This window comes from Melospiza melodia, chromosome 5 (assembly GCF_035770615.1).
Source record: "Melospiza melodia melodia isolate bMelMel2 chromosome 5, bMelMel2.pri, whole genome shotgun sequence".
Lineage (NCBI taxonomy): Eukaryota > Metazoa > Chordata > Aves > Passeriformes > Passerellidae > Melospiza > Melospiza melodia.
Genome location: NC_086198.1, coordinates 81,619,135 through 81,636,293, shown reverse-complemented (window position 1 = coordinate 81,636,293; position 17,159 = coordinate 81,619,135). Strand labels below are relative to the sequence as shown.

Genomic DNA, 17,159 nt, shown 5'->3' with positions numbered 1-17,159 from the left:
CCAGAGCCCCGGAACAGCCCGCAGTCGTCCCAAGCGGCACCCGGACCCGGACCCGGTCCCGATGGTCCCGATGGTCCCGCCCCGCCGCCGGTGACCCCGCGCGGCCCCGCCCCGCGCCGGCCCCGCCCCGCCCCTGAGGGAGGAAGCGCGCGGCGCCGCCCGCACGGTGATGGCGGCGGGCGCAGGAAGGGGCGGGCCGCAGGGCGGGGCCGGGGCTCGCCGCCGGGAGTGCGGCAGCGGCGAGGGGCGGCCGGGGAGAGGGGCGCGCCCGCGGTGCCCGCAGCGCCCAGCGGCGGCCGCGCCACGCGGGGGGCCGTGGGCGCGGGGGGAGGAGGCCGAGCGGCGCCGCGGCCGCTCCTCTCCCCCCTCAGCCCGGCGGGTCGGGGTCGCACCGGCCCGGGGGCCGCGAGCGGCTCCGCCCCCTCCGCCCCTGTGCAGGGCCCGCGGCGGCTGCGCGCGGCCCCGCCAGTGCTCGTCCCGCGCCGATGGCGCCGCTCTCGGCGGCGGCGCCTCCGCCTCCCCCCGCGCCGCTTCCTCCCGCCGTCCCCTTCCGCTTCCGGGGTCAGCGCCGCCGCTGCTCGCTGAGCAGCCCCGTCCCGGGGCCCGGCCGGCACCGCCGGCAGCAGCCGCCGCCCCGCCGCCCCCATGGCCACCAACCCCCAGCCCCCGCCGCCCCCGCCGCCGCCCCCTCAGCAGCCGCCGCCGCTGCCGGGGGCGGGGGGCGGCGCCGCCGAGCCCGAGCTGGTCTCCATGATCGTTAACCACCTCAAGAGCCAGGGGCTCTTCGACCAGTTCCGCCGCGACTGCTTGGCCGACGTGGACACCAAGGTGCGGGCGGGCGGGACCGGAGGCTCGGGGGGGTCCCAGCGCCCCGGGCTGTGGCCGGTCGGGGACGGGCCCGGTCCGGGACAGCGCGCTCGGCGGGGCGGAGCGGCCGCTGGGCCCGCGTGGGGCTCCGGCTCCGCTCGCGGCCGGGGGAGAGCCGGAGCCCCGTGTTGCGCGGGGAGCGCGGCTGGCCGGCCGGGCACGCACGGTCACACACAGCCGGTTCGCGCGGGCTCCGGCCGGACAGCGTTTAACGCGCTGAATCCGCAGGGCAGCGGCTGCGCCCGCACAGCACCGGGGGTCCGACCGGGGCTCCCGCTGTACCAGGCTGGCCTCCGGGAGGATAACCAGCCGCTTTCATGATGCTCCCTGTCCAACATCTCTGCTGTTGCTTTCTAGCCTGCCTACCAGAATTTGAGACAGCGCGTTGACAACTTTGTTTCCAACCACTTGGCAACTCATACCTGGAGCCCTCATCTCAACAAGAACCAGCTGAGAAATAACATTAGACAGCAGGTTCTCAAGTAAGTTACAGCTCTGGGATTTCTCTGAACATGCCCGTGTGCTGTGATAGGTGACAGAGGGTCTGGGTCAATGTAAAGTGGGTTGCTTTCTTCAGAGACACTTCTGAAGAAGTTGGGTTGTTTTCCACTCTCAGTGTTTAAAAAGTTACTACTGGGGGTAGTAACTCTCCATCAGTATTAGTCAGAATGAGACTGCAGATGTTCTCTGATCTGATCCAAGCTTATACAGGGAGGGGACCTCGATTTTGACTTGAGATGTAACCCTAGCTAAAGGCTACCTTTACTTTTTCTTTTAAGGGAGATGTTAATAAAATTGCAGTTATCATTTTTAGAGCTAAGGAGAAACATTCCACAGACTAAACTCTGCAAAGTATAAAGCTAAGGTCATGACATGGAAAAATGGATTTAAATCTGGCTGGACATAGAAGAGGTTTTAAGAACTGCTGTTATGTTAAAAGTATGTCAGACAGTTTAACCTGTATTACATTATTTCACAAAGGTTCCTCCAGTCTTTCTTCTCAAATTTTAGACTCACAAGAGACATTAAGAAATTTTTTCAAGGTACCATGAGTTTGGCCATTAAATTGGGTTAAACCCTGGATTTGAGGACAAACCTAATCATTTGTGCTGTGATGGTACCATTGGTAACTTGTACTGAGGCCTGTTTGGTTTGTAGGGAGGAGAGCAACTGTTCTTTGTTGTTAAAGAAGAAATGACAACAAGAGGTAGCATGTGTCCAACAGAAGACTACAAGGGGTATAAAGAGATAAGCTTTATAGCTGTGGGTTTTCTTTTCTGTTTTATTTTACTGATGATTAAATGTGTTCTGTACAGCTGCAGAACTTGCCACCTTATACTGGGCAGAGAGTAACTTAGGGTAGTGACCAGTAGTTTAGTAGTTATTTATGCCTCATGCCATCTATAATTAATCTCTTTTTTGCTATGGTAATTGGTGATACAAGGTTTCTTCTAAATTTTTTCCAAAAAATGTTTTTTGCAGTTAGATAGCACTTTTAAGTGTGACCACTAATCATATAGCAACAGGCTGCTAGTTGGATTAGTTCCGTGTGCTTGGATTGTTTTTTTTCTCTGGCACGTTTTTTCTTACGAGTAAGGCACAGGCTAAATGCATAGCTGTGAGAATGCTCAGAAAACATTAGTGCTTCATTGGAGCACATCTAAATGATCATATTTCATTAATATGTTATTGAAAACTAATTTTTCGTACTAATTTATGTAACTTTGTTCCAGGTCTGGAATGTTGGAATCAGGAATTGACAGAATTATTTCTCAGGTTGTGGACCCAAAGATCAACCACACATTCAGACCTCAGGTGGAAAAAGCTGTCCATGAATTTTTAGCCACATTGAATCACAAAGAGGAGGCAGGCCCCAGTGCGTCTCCAAGTGAGGAGAAAGCAGATGCTTCTGTTACAGTACAAGGTATTCTGCTATTTCTGAGTAGTCTGTTAACAAAAGAATGGGGTTTGGGAGTGCAGAATCATTGACTAGGTTTTCTGTTTGCCATAACATTGTTAGTATCAGTATTAGCAAGCTAAGATCCAGGCAGCATGCCAGAACACTTGTCTCTTACTCTATGTGTAAAGGTAGAAAGCACAAGAAACGTCACGCTGTTATGACCGTGCCACTCTTTCACTTCTGCTTGAGATTGAGGGATCAGTTTATTGTAGGGAGAAGAGTTGGTCTCAGTATTAGAGAATCAGATAAGACCTAGACTATAAGAGAAGAACGATGCAACTTTTTTGTCTGTCAGTAGAGAGAATTCTTTAAGAGGTAGTTAACTGTGCAGTTGCTCTGTGTCATAAAATTTGGATGGCTAAGGTTCTCATATTACCTGTATTAATTTCTGAACACTCCTGCAGATAATTGTCTATTCTTTCCTGTTCTGAGAGGCTCTGCAGCCATCCATCTATTTGTAACCTTTATTTAAATCCATGCCTTTTTCCTGTGAAGCCTCCTTCCTTTAAAATGGGTTAACAAGTCAACTGCAGTAGGTAGTACTAGTCTAGTTGTCCAGGTTCAGAGCTGGTTCTAAAATGATAGAAGAGTGCTAAGGTATTTCTGATAATCCTGTTGTTATATAGTCCATATGCTGAGTCAATTTTCCATTACATTTATGGAGATATTAGAGGTGTGAGCTACTGCCTTTCTCTTGCAGTGTATATACATGTATATTCATAGAATATATATTATATACGTAGTATTTTAGCCACAGTCATCATCCTATTTGGGATGTTGGTGAAGTTGAACAAGGGCTGTGCTGAGATGTCCCTCCCATTGACAATCCTCACTTTCTCTAGGCAGAGCTCAGGAACTGTGGTGTGTCACAGAGCAAAATGGGTCTCTAGTAATTGTACGGTGTTTGCTGCAGGAATGCAACATCTTGGAGATTTTTGTTCAGTTATTTTTTTTAGCCAAAATCTCTCAAGCAGAATTAGTCAAATATTTTAGTTAGGTATATGTATTTTGTAGAGAGTGCTTATTCTGTTTCTTTTCACGTGTTTAACCCTCTATCAGAACAGAATTACAGAAACAACGGTGAAGTAAAATTCTTTTCTTTCTTACTATTCAAGGTGTCACTGCTACAACTTCAAGTGCTAATGTAGCTAGTGATGCAATGTCCATTTTGGAAACAATAACTTCTCTTAATCAAGAAGCAAGTGCTGCCAGGGCTTCCACAGAGACCTCCAATCCCAAGAACAATGACAAAGTTGCAAAAAAACTCTCATCTCAGCAGAGTGTGGATGGTAGTACTGATAAAGAGAGAAATGCAGAGGACTTGCCAGACAAAGCAATTTGTGACCTTTCTGGAGAAGGGGCTGAAACACTTGCAAAGTGTGAAGATTTAAATGAGCTTCCCTGCCAAAGTGAAGAAACAAAAAATTCAGCAAAGGATGCTAATACGTTTACAAGTAAAGATATTCCACAGGAAAGTGAAGATGTGAAGAGTAAATTATTGGATAAATCTGACAGGAAATCAGAGAGCAGTGAAAAAAGTGAAAGAAGAAAAGAAAAGAAGGAAAAGCTTGACAAGAAATCTGATCATTCAAAGAAAAGTGATGATACTACAAAGTCAAAAGAAGAAAAGCAAGCAAAAGAGTCGGAACCAGTGAAACACTTAGTTCCAGAAAAAAATAGCAATAAACACAAAACAACTGAAAGCACTAAAGAAGGTATGGTATGGGCAATGCTCTTCCTCAAAATAGGGATAAGGAGTGAGGTTTTTAAGTTAATTCAGGAGTTGAATCTATATTTGGAATGTAAGTTTTCTGCGAGTTCTGGCAAAGTGGTCTGCTAATGACAATTAGATTTGATCCCTCTCTTAACTGAGGTAGCTGAATTAGGAGTCAGATGACCTTTGATTTCTCAGCTATGTGATTGGTCATCTTAATTTGGCAAGTTCTCTCAACAATTTCAGTCCTCATTTAAAGTTTATAGTTCTGCCTCAGTGATTTTTGTTTTGAATAAACCAGAGTTAGCCTGGTTATGTCGTTTCAGTGTTATAATTTTGTTTTCTTATTTCTAATTCTTAGCATAGTTTTGTTTTCTGTGACAGAATTGATGTTTTGGTAGGAAAAGTTTAACAGACTCAGTGTGCTGCCTTACAGCCCTTTGTTTTTACTTTTTCCTTTGCAAGAAAACATGTTAATAGATTCAGATGTGGATGTACTCAGTGACATCACGGTCAGCTCTGTCCACACCAGTGACCTTTCTTCCTTTGAAGAGGAGAGCGAAGAGGAGCCTGTGATTTCTGACAGTACTGAAGAGGGGGAGATCACATCAGGTGGTAATATAATTACATTGTTAACTGGCAATAAGGAGTATGTAATGCTTTTGTTGAGTGCACCATGTTGTAAATGTGAGGGCTTGCGATATTGTACCTACCTATGGGAGAGGCTTTGAATGTGAACTGGATGATATTTGTGCAGTTGCAAAAGATGAGTAGTGGGTTTACTTTTTTTAATATTTTTATTCATATAATATAGTATATTGTAAACATTGTAAATCTTTTTTATGCTACAGTATTACATAGGTGGCAAAAGCACTTAATAGTGAATGTCACTGTTCTGTGGGCTTTCTTCCTCTACCATCTGCCATGAACTTGGAGTAACACCTGGAGTGCTTTGTGGTTGTAGCTGACTTTGTAGCTGACATATTGGGTTTAGAGCTTTAGGGTTCAGGAGCTTTGCCACAGTAGAAAGAACAGGAATGGATCTAGTTTTAAAAGTTCAGAAACACCAAGTCGTTTCGCTGATTGTGTTGCCTTTTTGTGTTCTCCCTGTGTAGTACAGACTTTTTCATTTCTGTAGTTAATAAAACTTTCCACCTTATAATGCAGAATGCCTTAGTACCTGAATGAGTTCTCTCAAGTATGCTCACAGCTTACCTTTTCTGCTTCTAGCTTATATTCTAAAAATCTAATTTAGAAGCACTGAATCACTTGTGTATTCTCTGGCTTTGGTCTTACTTTGAAACATGACAGATTGTGTTAGTTATGACTACATATTTATGAAATGAAGGCAAGCCTTAACTACATTTGATGAATACAAATAATTTGTACAGTATTGCACTATATCTAGTAATACTGATAAAACTGGAATATATTTATTTATTTTTATTTGATTAATACTTAGATGTGTGTAACCAACAATGTGTTTTTTGTATGTATTTCACTAGGCCAGCTAGTTTTTATGTGCTGAAATACTGTACTGGTATTTTTGGTGTGGGGAGAGCTAGAATTTAATGCATAGCAGAAATTATATTGACTTCTCATGCATAGCTAGCTACTAAATACTATGTGCAAAGGGGCAGTGGGATTAGAGGCAAGAGGGGTAAGCCCAGTTGTTGTGTCCTGGTTTATTAATGGGCTTGTGTTGTGCAATTTTTTGGCTGAATGATATACACGAACACATCAATGCACTTTGATTTTTTTCATAATCTGGTGATATTTTGATACTAAAAGAATTTAATTTTACTGTTCATGGTTTTAGAGTACATAACGGTTGATACGTTTTGAGTAGTTTTGCCTTCTCAAAAGTTATGCTGAAAGCACTGGCCTAATTTATCAATATACTCTACCCTGACCAACCTTTGTTTAGATGAAGAGGAGAAAAGCAGCCAAAGTAAGACGAAGCCGCAGGAGCTGAGCGATGGGAGAGCCAAGCCCGTGCGCCACGCGTACGTGCGCAAGCCGTTCCTCTACTCCAAGTACTTCAGTGACTCTGACGATGAGCGAACCGTGGAGCAGCGCCGGCAGTCCATTGTGAGTGCCCCTGTGCTACTGCTCACGTCCCTGCCCCAAAACTTTTTAGAGCAGAAATTGCACTGCTGGTTTGGTGATGGTTTGTGCAAGGGGGAGTCTTCAGTTTCTTCTCCCTTCAGGGATTTTTCTTTTAATCCTTATACTACAGCTGCCCTTTATTCAGGTTTCTGTCAATATGGCACAATCTGGTTATAGTTAGAAGGCTTCTGGCAGTGAAAGCAATGATAGTTTTCTATCTCCTTCCCCCTCCCACAAAATACTGCAACAATATGGATGAAAAAAGTAGCATATCTACCTGCAGCCTGCCTTCAGCACGGTTTTTTGGTAGATCAGGCTTGTGTAGAGTACTGCAGGCTACTTCATTACCCCAGCACTTAACAAATGTAGTCCTTGCTGACCATGAAATCAGTAGTTTGTAGCAAGTCTGCAGTCGCTGAGAATGGAAACAGATTTAAGCATGTGCACTCTGTTCTGTGGCAGAAGGGCCAGCAGACAGAATAAGGAGCAGCAGTTCTTTTAGGTTTCTCTGTTGGCCAGATGCGTATATTTATACCTATAATAAATATGTATATATTGTATGTACATACAGAGAAAAAATACATTCTTTGAGAAGGTTGCATAGCTTCAGTCTGCATTGTTGAGCAGCAAGGAAATTCTGGAACTCAGCTAATTTACCTTCACAAAAATATTAGAGGATTCCATTAACTTTTATATGATTTCTAAGGTGTATTTATGTTTTAGTTTTCCGTAAGCTACAGTGTTCTGTTTTCTGGGGGGTTTGGACTTATATTTGTAGTCAAAGAATGCTCTTTAACCTAATGATAAATCGTTTACCTTGGTTCTGTATCTCTAGGCCAAAGAAAAAGAGGAGAGACTCCTCAGAAGACGAATTAACAGAGAGAGACTTGAAGAAAAACGTAAACAGAAGGCTGCAGAAAAGACAAAATCCCTAAAAACTGGAAATCAGAATGTTAAAGGTATGAGAGGAAAAGCTGTGAGTGGGCCACACCACCCTGCTCTCGCTTACCCTCCGTAGAATAAAACATTCAGCTTTGAATAGTGGTCATATAGGGCTATTGTCATTTCCTTCCCTTAATAACCCAACATCTCAACAGTGATGTAACAGAAAAAATTATAATTCAAAGAATTGATACAGAATTTCTTCTTCACTTTTTCATATATCCATTGCACTGCTTAAGCTTAATTAACACCTAACTGCTATTCTCTGCTATGCCTTAGTACTCTCTGTACTGCTTTCTGTCATGTTTATAGCTGAAACTCTAATATAATGATGTGTACGTGTTTCGCCATTTGTGTATTATTTTAGGAAAAAGTGGCTTGCAATTAGAAGAACCTTCATCAAAAAGTCTAGAGTCAAAAACAGCTGGTACCAGCATTAAGGATGTGCTTAAAGAACAGAAATTTTTGGAAAAAAAAGTGGCCCTGAGCAGAAAAAGAAAAAGAGATTCAAGGTATTTACGTATTTGCTCAAAAGGACTTAATGTTTTGAACATTCATTTTTGCAGATTGGAAAGGTTCTTTTCTACTTTCTACTTAGCCTTATCCATTTAAACAGTTTTTTTTCTTTAAATATTTGCATAATATTGTTGCTAATAAGCATGAAATTCTAGCAGAAAAATTACAACTGATTAAATATGTTGCAGCTCAGTAGCTGTCTTTGTGGTTTTTCACAGAATGGTAATAAAGACATGAGAATGGAGAGCTCTTACATGTTTGTGAGTCTAATAGGCAAGTCAAGTTGGCTTCATCTTTAGGTAGATATTTCATGTAGATACATACCTTTGTACATAACTGTCTACATATAGGTAGATATGGGGCAAGGAGGACTTTTACCCATATTAGGACAACAACAGTACTAATGTCATCCTAATACTGCTTAAAAGCACTGGTATTCAGGGTATTTTTGAAGCTGATATATATAATTTTATAAGAGAAAAAAGCCTGGGTGCATTAGTCAGAAGTTTAATGATCATGCTCTGTTTCTGTATTTTTAGTGGGCATTTCTCTTGCATTCAGCTTTGAATGCAGAAAGTTTGCAAAGCAGTGTTAGGCTGGTACCAATTGTTCTTTGTTAAATTGTCCAAATACCTGTTTCAGGCATGCTGAAGATAGCTGCAGAAAGAAAAATGAGCCATCTGAAGAAGATTCTAAAGAAATACAAAAGACAAATGAGGTATGTGTCTCCTAGGTATAAATCTTCCAATCTTCCCTTTAATTCTGATGGTACTCTTTCATATGTCCACACCAAACTGCATATAGTTGCATTCGTTCTCACTCATAAGTTTTTCCCTGCCTGTTCCTTCAGTTGTATTAGTGATCTGACATCACTGTAGTAATATTTTCTGAATTGCAATAGCCACTGAAATGTGGTCCGTGTATTCAGTGCTGATGCATGTTGTAGTAGAATCTGAGATGCAGTTTGAGCCCTAATCTGTGAAGCATGCTGGGTTTTTAAAAAGAGCAGTGTCTTTTATATGCAAAGACTTGAGCTTGGTCTGTTTTAACTTCTCACTGGAAAGTGAAAGGAAAACTGACTGTGCTCCACCACAAAAGGAAAGAAAATTTTTATGGTGAGAATTTTATGAATAAAATTGTTTAAACTAAAAAAGGTGGTGTGGAAGTTCAAGTAGAAGTCTACATGTATCTTTAAGTTTTGATGTGCTGTTCAGTTTCAGATTTTTAGTTACAGTTTTGTTTTACCAGACAGCATAATAGCTATTTAAGGTAGCCTACAGAGTACTTGAAATTGTGATTGTCTATTGAAAAACCTTTTAAAGTCATTTTAGAAAAATTACCTTATGAAGAAAAAATAATAAAGTTCAGACAGCTTAAGGATAACTGCTTCTGCTTTCAATTTTTCCACTATAGCAGATAGCTGAAAGAAAAATGGCAATTTTCATTTCCTGGCTATAATGAATTTTTTTACAATATTAAGTGTATTCCCTAGTGTATTAAGGTTTTTTTTCAAGAATTTGTGCTTGTCAGTTCTGTTCAGGCACATTAGTGAGGGAACTGTGTAATGTATACTTATATATATTCTTTAAAAATCTCTTTTGTAGACCTCTGAAAAAAATTCTTCCAAAGAATTGAAGCACCATCATGGAAAAAATGAAGTCTGTAAACAACTTAGAAGACTTTCGGAATGGGGGCATTTGGCTGAGGAAAGCAAAAGTGATTCTAAAGCAGAAAAAGAACATAAAAGAAAAACTTCCACTTCTCTTCATGCTGATGGAGCTCAGCAGGACAGCGAAACAAGGGATCCAAAAAAACAACTGGATAAAGTAGAAGTCAATACTGAAGAAGTGCAGAAGCAGAAATCCATATCTAAGAATGAAAAACATCCCAAAAAAGATACTGACACAGAAATTCAACATATGAGAAATTCTGCCAAAAAAGAAGCCAAGTCTTACAGAGATAAAAATGAAAAGGACAGAACTGCTTTAGAAGATAAACTTCCTTTAAAGCACAAATATAAAGGAGATGGTATTCACAAGTCAGGTGAAGATGTTGAACTTCATTCATTTGAGCGAAGTTTGAAAGGAGAGGATGGTGGCCAGAAACATAATCAACAAATAAAGGTTTCCTCAGATGACAAAAGTGAAAGAAAAAGCAAACACCGAAGTGAACGGAAAGTGTCAGTAACAGGGAAAGATGGAAAAAACCCTTCTGAATCAACCTTAAAAGCTGAAGAATTGCTGCGGAAGGAAAACAAAAAAGACAGACATCTCTCAACAGACAAACCAAGAGCAGAATGCAAGACCAAAAGGTCCTTGAGTGATTCTAAGCCACAGAAGGATTCCCTAAGTGCCTCAAAACAACCTGGTTCAGCATCACACAGAAGGAGTGAAAGCTACTCAGAGGATAAGCGTGAAATAGAATCAACTAACTCTGACAGTAATGTAAAACTTGAAGATGGTGTTCATAAAGACAGACGAAGATCTAAGAGCCTTGCAGAAGACAAGATTTTGTTAAAGTCCAAGTCAAAGAGTCATAGTAAACAGTTCAAAGCATCTGAAACAGAATTACAAGAATTAACAAAACAAGACACTGGACAGAAGCTAGACAAAGATAAGAGCATGGAAGACAATGATTCAGATAAACAGCAGAAATCCAGGAATGAAGATAAAGGTTTAGAGGAGAGTGGTGCTGAGTTTCAGCTTGCAAGTGGCCCACAGTCAACTCAGGGATCACAAAAAGACTTTAGTCACAGAGTTAAGTTACATTCTGGAGAAAAAGGGGCTGTAAAAGAGAAATACAGAGGTGATAAAGACTTAAGTAATTCCAAACTAGAAAGAAGGTTTTCTGCTGAAGGTCATAAAAGCAGAAACTTAAAGCACAGCACCAAGGAAATAAAGAAGAAGGAAGAGAGCATCAAATTGGAAGATAAAGATACTAAAGAAATGGATAGTGGGCATGAAAGATTATCTAATGTCACAATGGCAGTGGATAAAAAACAAAGCAAGAAAGTCTCCTGTGAAAATAGGAAAGGCAGTATATCAAACCAAGATTTACTTAAGGAGGGAAAGCAATCGGTTAGCACAACTGAAAGCAGCCAGGTTCCAGCCTCTCAAAAGGCAACTATGAATAATGATGACTTGCATGCTGGTCATGAGGAAGAGCTGATTGAACTTGATTTGAAAAAAACAAAAGCACAGGAAGCATCTAATATTGATGGAAAAAACATTCAAAACTCTCTCCATGCTACAGATGCCAAGTGTGCAGTAAAACAAAAAGTATCTCGTTCTATTTCAAATAAGGAGTTAAAACACAGCTTGGCAGATCCTGTACCTTGTGAATCACAGTTTCTGCCTGCAGCTGAAAAAACTGTTGAACAAGATACTTCTAATAAACAAGTTGGTGCCTTAGACTCTTTGTCCAAAAAAGCTTCCATGGCTCAAGGTCCCAGTAAACAAGGGGCTTACAAAACAAGTACTGTGTATGAAACAAGTGGTAGAATCTTAAAGAATGCATCCAGTAAGGATCAGGCTTCAAAAGATAGCAGAAGACCAAAGAATTTAAAAACTGTGATAAATTCTAATTCAGATGATGTTCCTTTAGCAATTAATTCTTCAAGAGAAGATGCTGCTGATGCAAAATCCATAGATATGGATACGTCAGATTCTACAGATTCTTTAGGTACCGTGTCTAAAGAATGCCACAATTCAGAGGGGACTTCCTTATTGGAAGATGCTTTCCTTATGAAGAATGATACAGCACAGGTTGTATACATGGAGCAAGATCGTGCAGTGCCAAGCTCTGTCATGAAAGATGGTGATAATACCATCGTGGCAAACAGTACGGGAAAAGGGAATGAGGTGTCCCGGCCTGATGAGCAGGCAAGGGAAGACAGTACAGCTGGGGTGTGTAGGCGAGAAGATTACAATGAAGCAGCAAAGTCAGATGGCTCTCAAAAAAGGAAGTTAAAAAGAAAAGAGGGAAACTTGATGTCTGGCAAAACTGAAGATCATGGAGCAACAAAAGAACTTACAAGAAGAAAAGGAAGAGAGTGCTTGAATATAGATCCTTCCACAAAGGGAGAAAGAAGCACAATAATGGATAGTGTGGAAAAGAATAAGGTGCATGACACTGATAATATGATCCAGTCTTCCTCCGTTTTAGTGCCTGAAGGAGTTCCTGAGGAAAGTTTCAAAGGCCCTGTTTTAGCCAATGGGCAAGAAGGGACTAATGTGGTTGGCATGGACAAAAATGAAAGCAATGCTGTAGGTACCAGTGCAGGAAGTAGTAAGCTTAGTTTGTTGTATAGCAGCCTACAAAAAACTCCTGCCAGTGCAATAGGAACTAGCACAGAAAAGATCACTGAGAGCACTGCAATGGCAACTAGTACAGGAGGAGAAGGAGCTGAGGGTACATCCCATTCTGGAAAGGACAGTGATGCTACAACCACTTGCTCAGAAGAAGGTGAGGTGACTGTAATCTGCACAAGCATAGAAGCTGATGAAGGTTTCACAACAGGGATATGGGTAAAACGTAGTGAGGACTGCAGTTCTGTCACAGGAGCAGATGTTGGTGACTGTACTGTTGCAGCAGCCGAAGAAGGTGGTGGCAGTGTTGTCACTGAAGGATTAGCAGAAAGTGAAAGCTTCCTAACAAGTACAGAAGGAGAAGCAAATGGTGACTGTACCATGGTTGATGCAGAAGAAGGTGGTAAGGATTTAGTGAACCCAAGTGGAGTGGAAATCGAAGACAGTGTAAATAGTGCTGGGACAGAAGAAAAAGATGATGCTGTGACTAGTGCAGGCTCCGAAGAAAAGCCAAAGACCTCAACTTGTGTAGATACAGGCAAATTGGAAAGCTCTGTGTCCTGCTTAGTTGAAATGGAGAGCGATGGAGCTGTAACTAGTGCAGGGACAGAAACAGGTGAAGGGTCAACCAGTGGTGATAATTCAGGTGAATTTAGGGGCAATGTTACAGCTGGCCAAGTAAAAGAACATGAAAGTACTGTGACTTGCACAGGTGCAGAAGAAAGAGGTCATAACTTCATTGTGTGCTCTGTGACTGGTACAGATACCCAAGGAGAAAGTACCGTAACTGGTGCATGTGTTGCAGTGGTCACAGACAACAGTGCCACAGCTGGAACTAGCGGTGACAAATCTGAGGATATTGTAAATGGTGAAAGTGCAGTGACCAGCACAGGCATAACCCCAGAAGATGATGCTGAAATTTCAGCAGTCTGCACAGGGATAGAAGACAGCAGTGAGGGATTTGTAGTTTGTTTAGAAACTGAAAAATGTGAAAGTCTAATGGACAGTACAAGGGCAAAGGAAGAAACCAGTATCACTACAGTCAGTGTAGGTCTGTGTGATGATGAAGGTTTTGTGACTAGTACAGGCTCAAAAGAAGAGGATGAAGAAGGTGAGGACATCGTGAGCAGTACAGGAAGAGGAAATGAAGAAAATGAGCATGCTTCTACTTGTACAGGAGTGGAAAGTGAAAGTGCACTGATTTGTATCAGTGCAGAAGAAGGTGAAAGTTCCATTATCTGCATAGTTGCTGAACAAATGGAAGCTGAGTCAGGAGTGGCTGGCACAGATACAAATAAGCTTACTGTCGACAGCATGACAAGCGCAGAAAAAGAAGCTAATTGTGGCACAGACGGCAGAAGTGATAAAGGCATTGTTGAAAGCAGTGTGACCAGTGCAAGTGCTGCAGATGAGGGTGCCTTAGCTGCACAGACAGGAAAGCATGAAGGTACTTTGCTTCCCTCAGATGCTGGGGAATGTGAGGGTCCCATGACTAGTGCTATGGCCATGCAAGATAAGACACAGTTTGGTGCTGAAGATAAACATGAGAATGCCATGACTTCCTTTGACAGCAGAGGACTTGATGCCTCTATAAGTAGTGCAGTTCCAAAGGATGAGGCTTCTCTTACTCCTGCTGACAGAGAAGTAAAGGTAAAAGGTGATGTAATCTCTACCAGCACAGTGGAAGATGCTCCTTTACATTCAGCCACAGATGCTGAAGAGGGTCCACTTGCTGTTGCAAGAGTAAATGAAAGAGGGGAAAACTCTATGATCTTAATAGACTCTGAAGACACAGTGCCTATGCCCAGCACAGCTGCAGAGTTTCAAGAGTGTGTGAATACTTCCAGCAGTAAGCAGGAGAAAGATGAGTGTGCTATGATTTCCACCAGTATTGTGGAGGAATTTGAGGCTCCTATGTCAAGTGCAGCTATTGAATATGATTGTCAGATCCCCTCAGTGAAAACAGAAGAAATAAATGAGAATACCATGGTTTCTGTAGATATGGAGGTGTATGAGGTTCCCATGCCTAGTGAATCCAGCACAGGAGGAGGTGATAATGGTGATGATGGAAGTCACCCAGCTGCTAGTGGGAAGGAAGAAAAGGATGAGTGTGCCATGATCTCCACAAGTGTTGTGGAAGAACAAGTAATCCTAATGTCAAGTGAAGTCACAGAAGAGGTGATTCAACATATCTCAGACACGGAGTCAAAGAATGAAACATTAATGATCTCTACAAGTTCAGCAGAATGTTTTGAAGCTCCTATGTCTAGTGTAGCTGTGCAAGATGAAAACAAACTCACTGCTTCAGAAACAGAAGGAAGATATGAAGCTGCTATGATCACTACAAGCATGACAGAAGAATGTGAGATAGTTTTGATCAGTGCGGCACCACAAGCTGAAAGTCAGCTCATCGTAGCAGGAGATGAAGGTGCCATTCTCTCTCCAAATGCATCAGAGGAATGTAGGGTAGTGGAGACCACTGCAACTGTAGATGAACAGTTTGGACTAACTGCTTTCAATGCAGATGGGAAAAACAAAGGTTCTGTGATAATTGTGGAAGAATGTGGAGCTCCTGTGCTAAGAGTTGCAACTGACAGTGAAGATCAACACACTGCTTCAAATGTAGAAGATAAGGAGGAGGGAGCAGTGATCACTCTGAGCACAATGGAAGAATGTGATAGTCTCTTCACCTTCACAGTCATTGAAGAAAATCAACTTCCTGCTGAGAGCACAGAAGTGAAAGACAAAAGTGAAGAAATTTTTGATACTGCTAACCAGATTGAATGCATGCTGTCAACTACAGGCCCAGAAAAAAATGAGAATTCTTTGCTTGTTATTGGGAGAGAGAACGAGACACGTGAGAGTGGGGTGAGGACAGAATCAGCAGCATCTCAGGCCACAGCAGACAGTGAAATCACAGAAGCAGATGAAAATGCAGTGAACCTCGTGAGTGTAGATGAGGCCCTTTGTGTGGAGATTAGTACAGAGACTGTTGAGAGCCCTTCCCCAGAGGCAGGTGGGGATGATGAGCAAGCAGAAGATGTTTTGCACGAGGACGACACATCAGAACTCTCCAGTATGATTTCAGAAGCAGCGAAAGAGAGTGAAGCTGTAAAGAATGTAAACTATCAATTAAATTCAAATGTACTTCTAGAAAGTGACTCACCTGAAGTAAGGACTTCCCTGCCTAAGACACAGGTTCTTTCCTTAGTTTCTGCAAATGAAGTGACTGTGAACACCAACCATGGTGAAGTAACAACAGAAGCAAAACTAGGGAAGAAAAGGGACCTCACTTCGTTGCCTGTAGAAAAGCTATGTGACAGTGATGACAAAACCAGCTTGGTCAAAACAGGTGATACTGGCACTGAAGTTACTGTTCAGAAAAGTAATGCAACCTTTAATTCAGGTGAGCATTTATTTTTGTTTTTAATTCTTCAGTTCATAAGTTGTCATAAATGAATGAACATTATAGTTAGGAATAACTTATACTGTTCAAATATACCTCACTTCTTTGTTAATACACTTAAGCTGTTAATACACTTAAGAATTGGTGACAAATAAATAAGCATGTGATTCGCAGGAGTGCGTTCATGTATCCTGCAAACAAGGCTAACTGAGCACAATTACCTGAGCTGTGTTGGAGAACAAATATTAGAGTGCAAGAAATTACTAAAATACATTGACTTAAAGTTGTCAGCCAATATATAAAGTTATTTGCAAGGGGTAATTATTATGAAGGTACACATGGGTTTTGTTATTAATGTGTTATGAAATTCAAAAAGTTTTTTAGGAAAGAGGATGCATGTCATTTTGACATATGTTCATCATTTTAGAAAGGTAACTTCATAATAATTTTGAAGATTGAGATTGGCCACCCTTAGTCATAACTGCAGATTTTCTCTGGGTTATTATTTAGTGATCATGTTCAGATTCACTATATTACACTTAATTTTGTCTTATGAATATACTTGAAATGGTTCTGCTTTGTGTTACAAAGGAATCAGCCAGTTATCCTAAATAAGTATTTTAAGTGAGCAATAGATATCTATTTTAAATAGAAAATTATATGAGTATATGGCATGAAGCATATCGTACTCTGTATCCAGATCTATTTTTCTACACTAGCATTTGAAGTGAATCTGCATGGTTGCTGGTTCCTAAAATACAGTGTAATGAACATCCTACTATTTTTAACCTTGCATGTATTTAACCCTCTGAAGTAGCTGAAGCACCAATTTTTTTGAACAATGATGAAGTACGTAGATGCTGTAATGAAGTCAAAGTTGTGACTTCATTATAAATTTTAAACTGTAGAAAAATCTGTTTATGCCACAGAAAGTGGAATGATGCTGGTCCAGTACTATTATTTAAATCTTTTCCTTCTCATGTCTGTCTTTGCTATAATTTAAAAAAATATAATGTGGATTTAGGTCCAGTTTATTAAAGGCTGGCTTTATTCTCCAGTTTTATTGACATTTGGGTTAAGAGGGCAGTCTCTGCAGATTTTGGGATTTTAGTAATTTTTCTAGGAAAGATGCTGGTGTAGTAAGCTTGAAAAATGTTATTTGCTATTTATACAAGAGTCAAATGAGCCATGAAAGTGTAAAATATTACACAGTAAAGTATTCCTATCTCAGTGCTTGCCTCAATCCTTGTTGTACATTGATGTAGCTTTTATAAATGGTAATGGTACTTATTCTGTGGATTGCAACCATAATTTAATCATTTTGCATGCATCATTGGT

General features: G+C 41.5%; 1 protein-coding gene across 2 annotated transcripts in view; it reads left to right on the top strand.

The window, feature by feature from the left end:
- The first annotated feature begins 645 nt into the window (after positions 1–645).
- BOD1L1 (biorientation of chromosomes in cell division 1 like 1) overlaps positions 646–17,159 on the top strand; it is a 36,250-nt gene continuing 19,736 nt past the window's right edge. For both annotated transcript variants that reach the window (XM_063157652.1, XM_063157651.1), the window contains exons 1-10: positions 646–828; positions 1,225–1,349; positions 2,601–2,791; positions 3,943–4,542; positions 5,007–5,153; positions 6,469–6,632; positions 7,486–7,609; positions 7,960–8,104; positions 8,751–8,826; positions 9,713–15,821. In XM_063157652.1, the coding sequence (XP_063013722.1) occupies positions 646–828; positions 1,225–1,349; positions 2,601–2,791; positions 3,943–4,542; positions 5,007–5,153; positions 6,469–6,632; positions 7,486–7,609; positions 7,960–8,104; positions 8,751–8,826; positions 9,713–15,821 (7,864 nt within the window). The remainder of the gene's footprint in view (positions 829–1,224; positions 1,350–2,600; positions 2,792–3,942; positions 4,543–5,006; positions 5,154–6,468; positions 6,633–7,485; positions 7,610–7,959; positions 8,105–8,750; positions 8,827–9,712; positions 15,822–17,159) is intronic.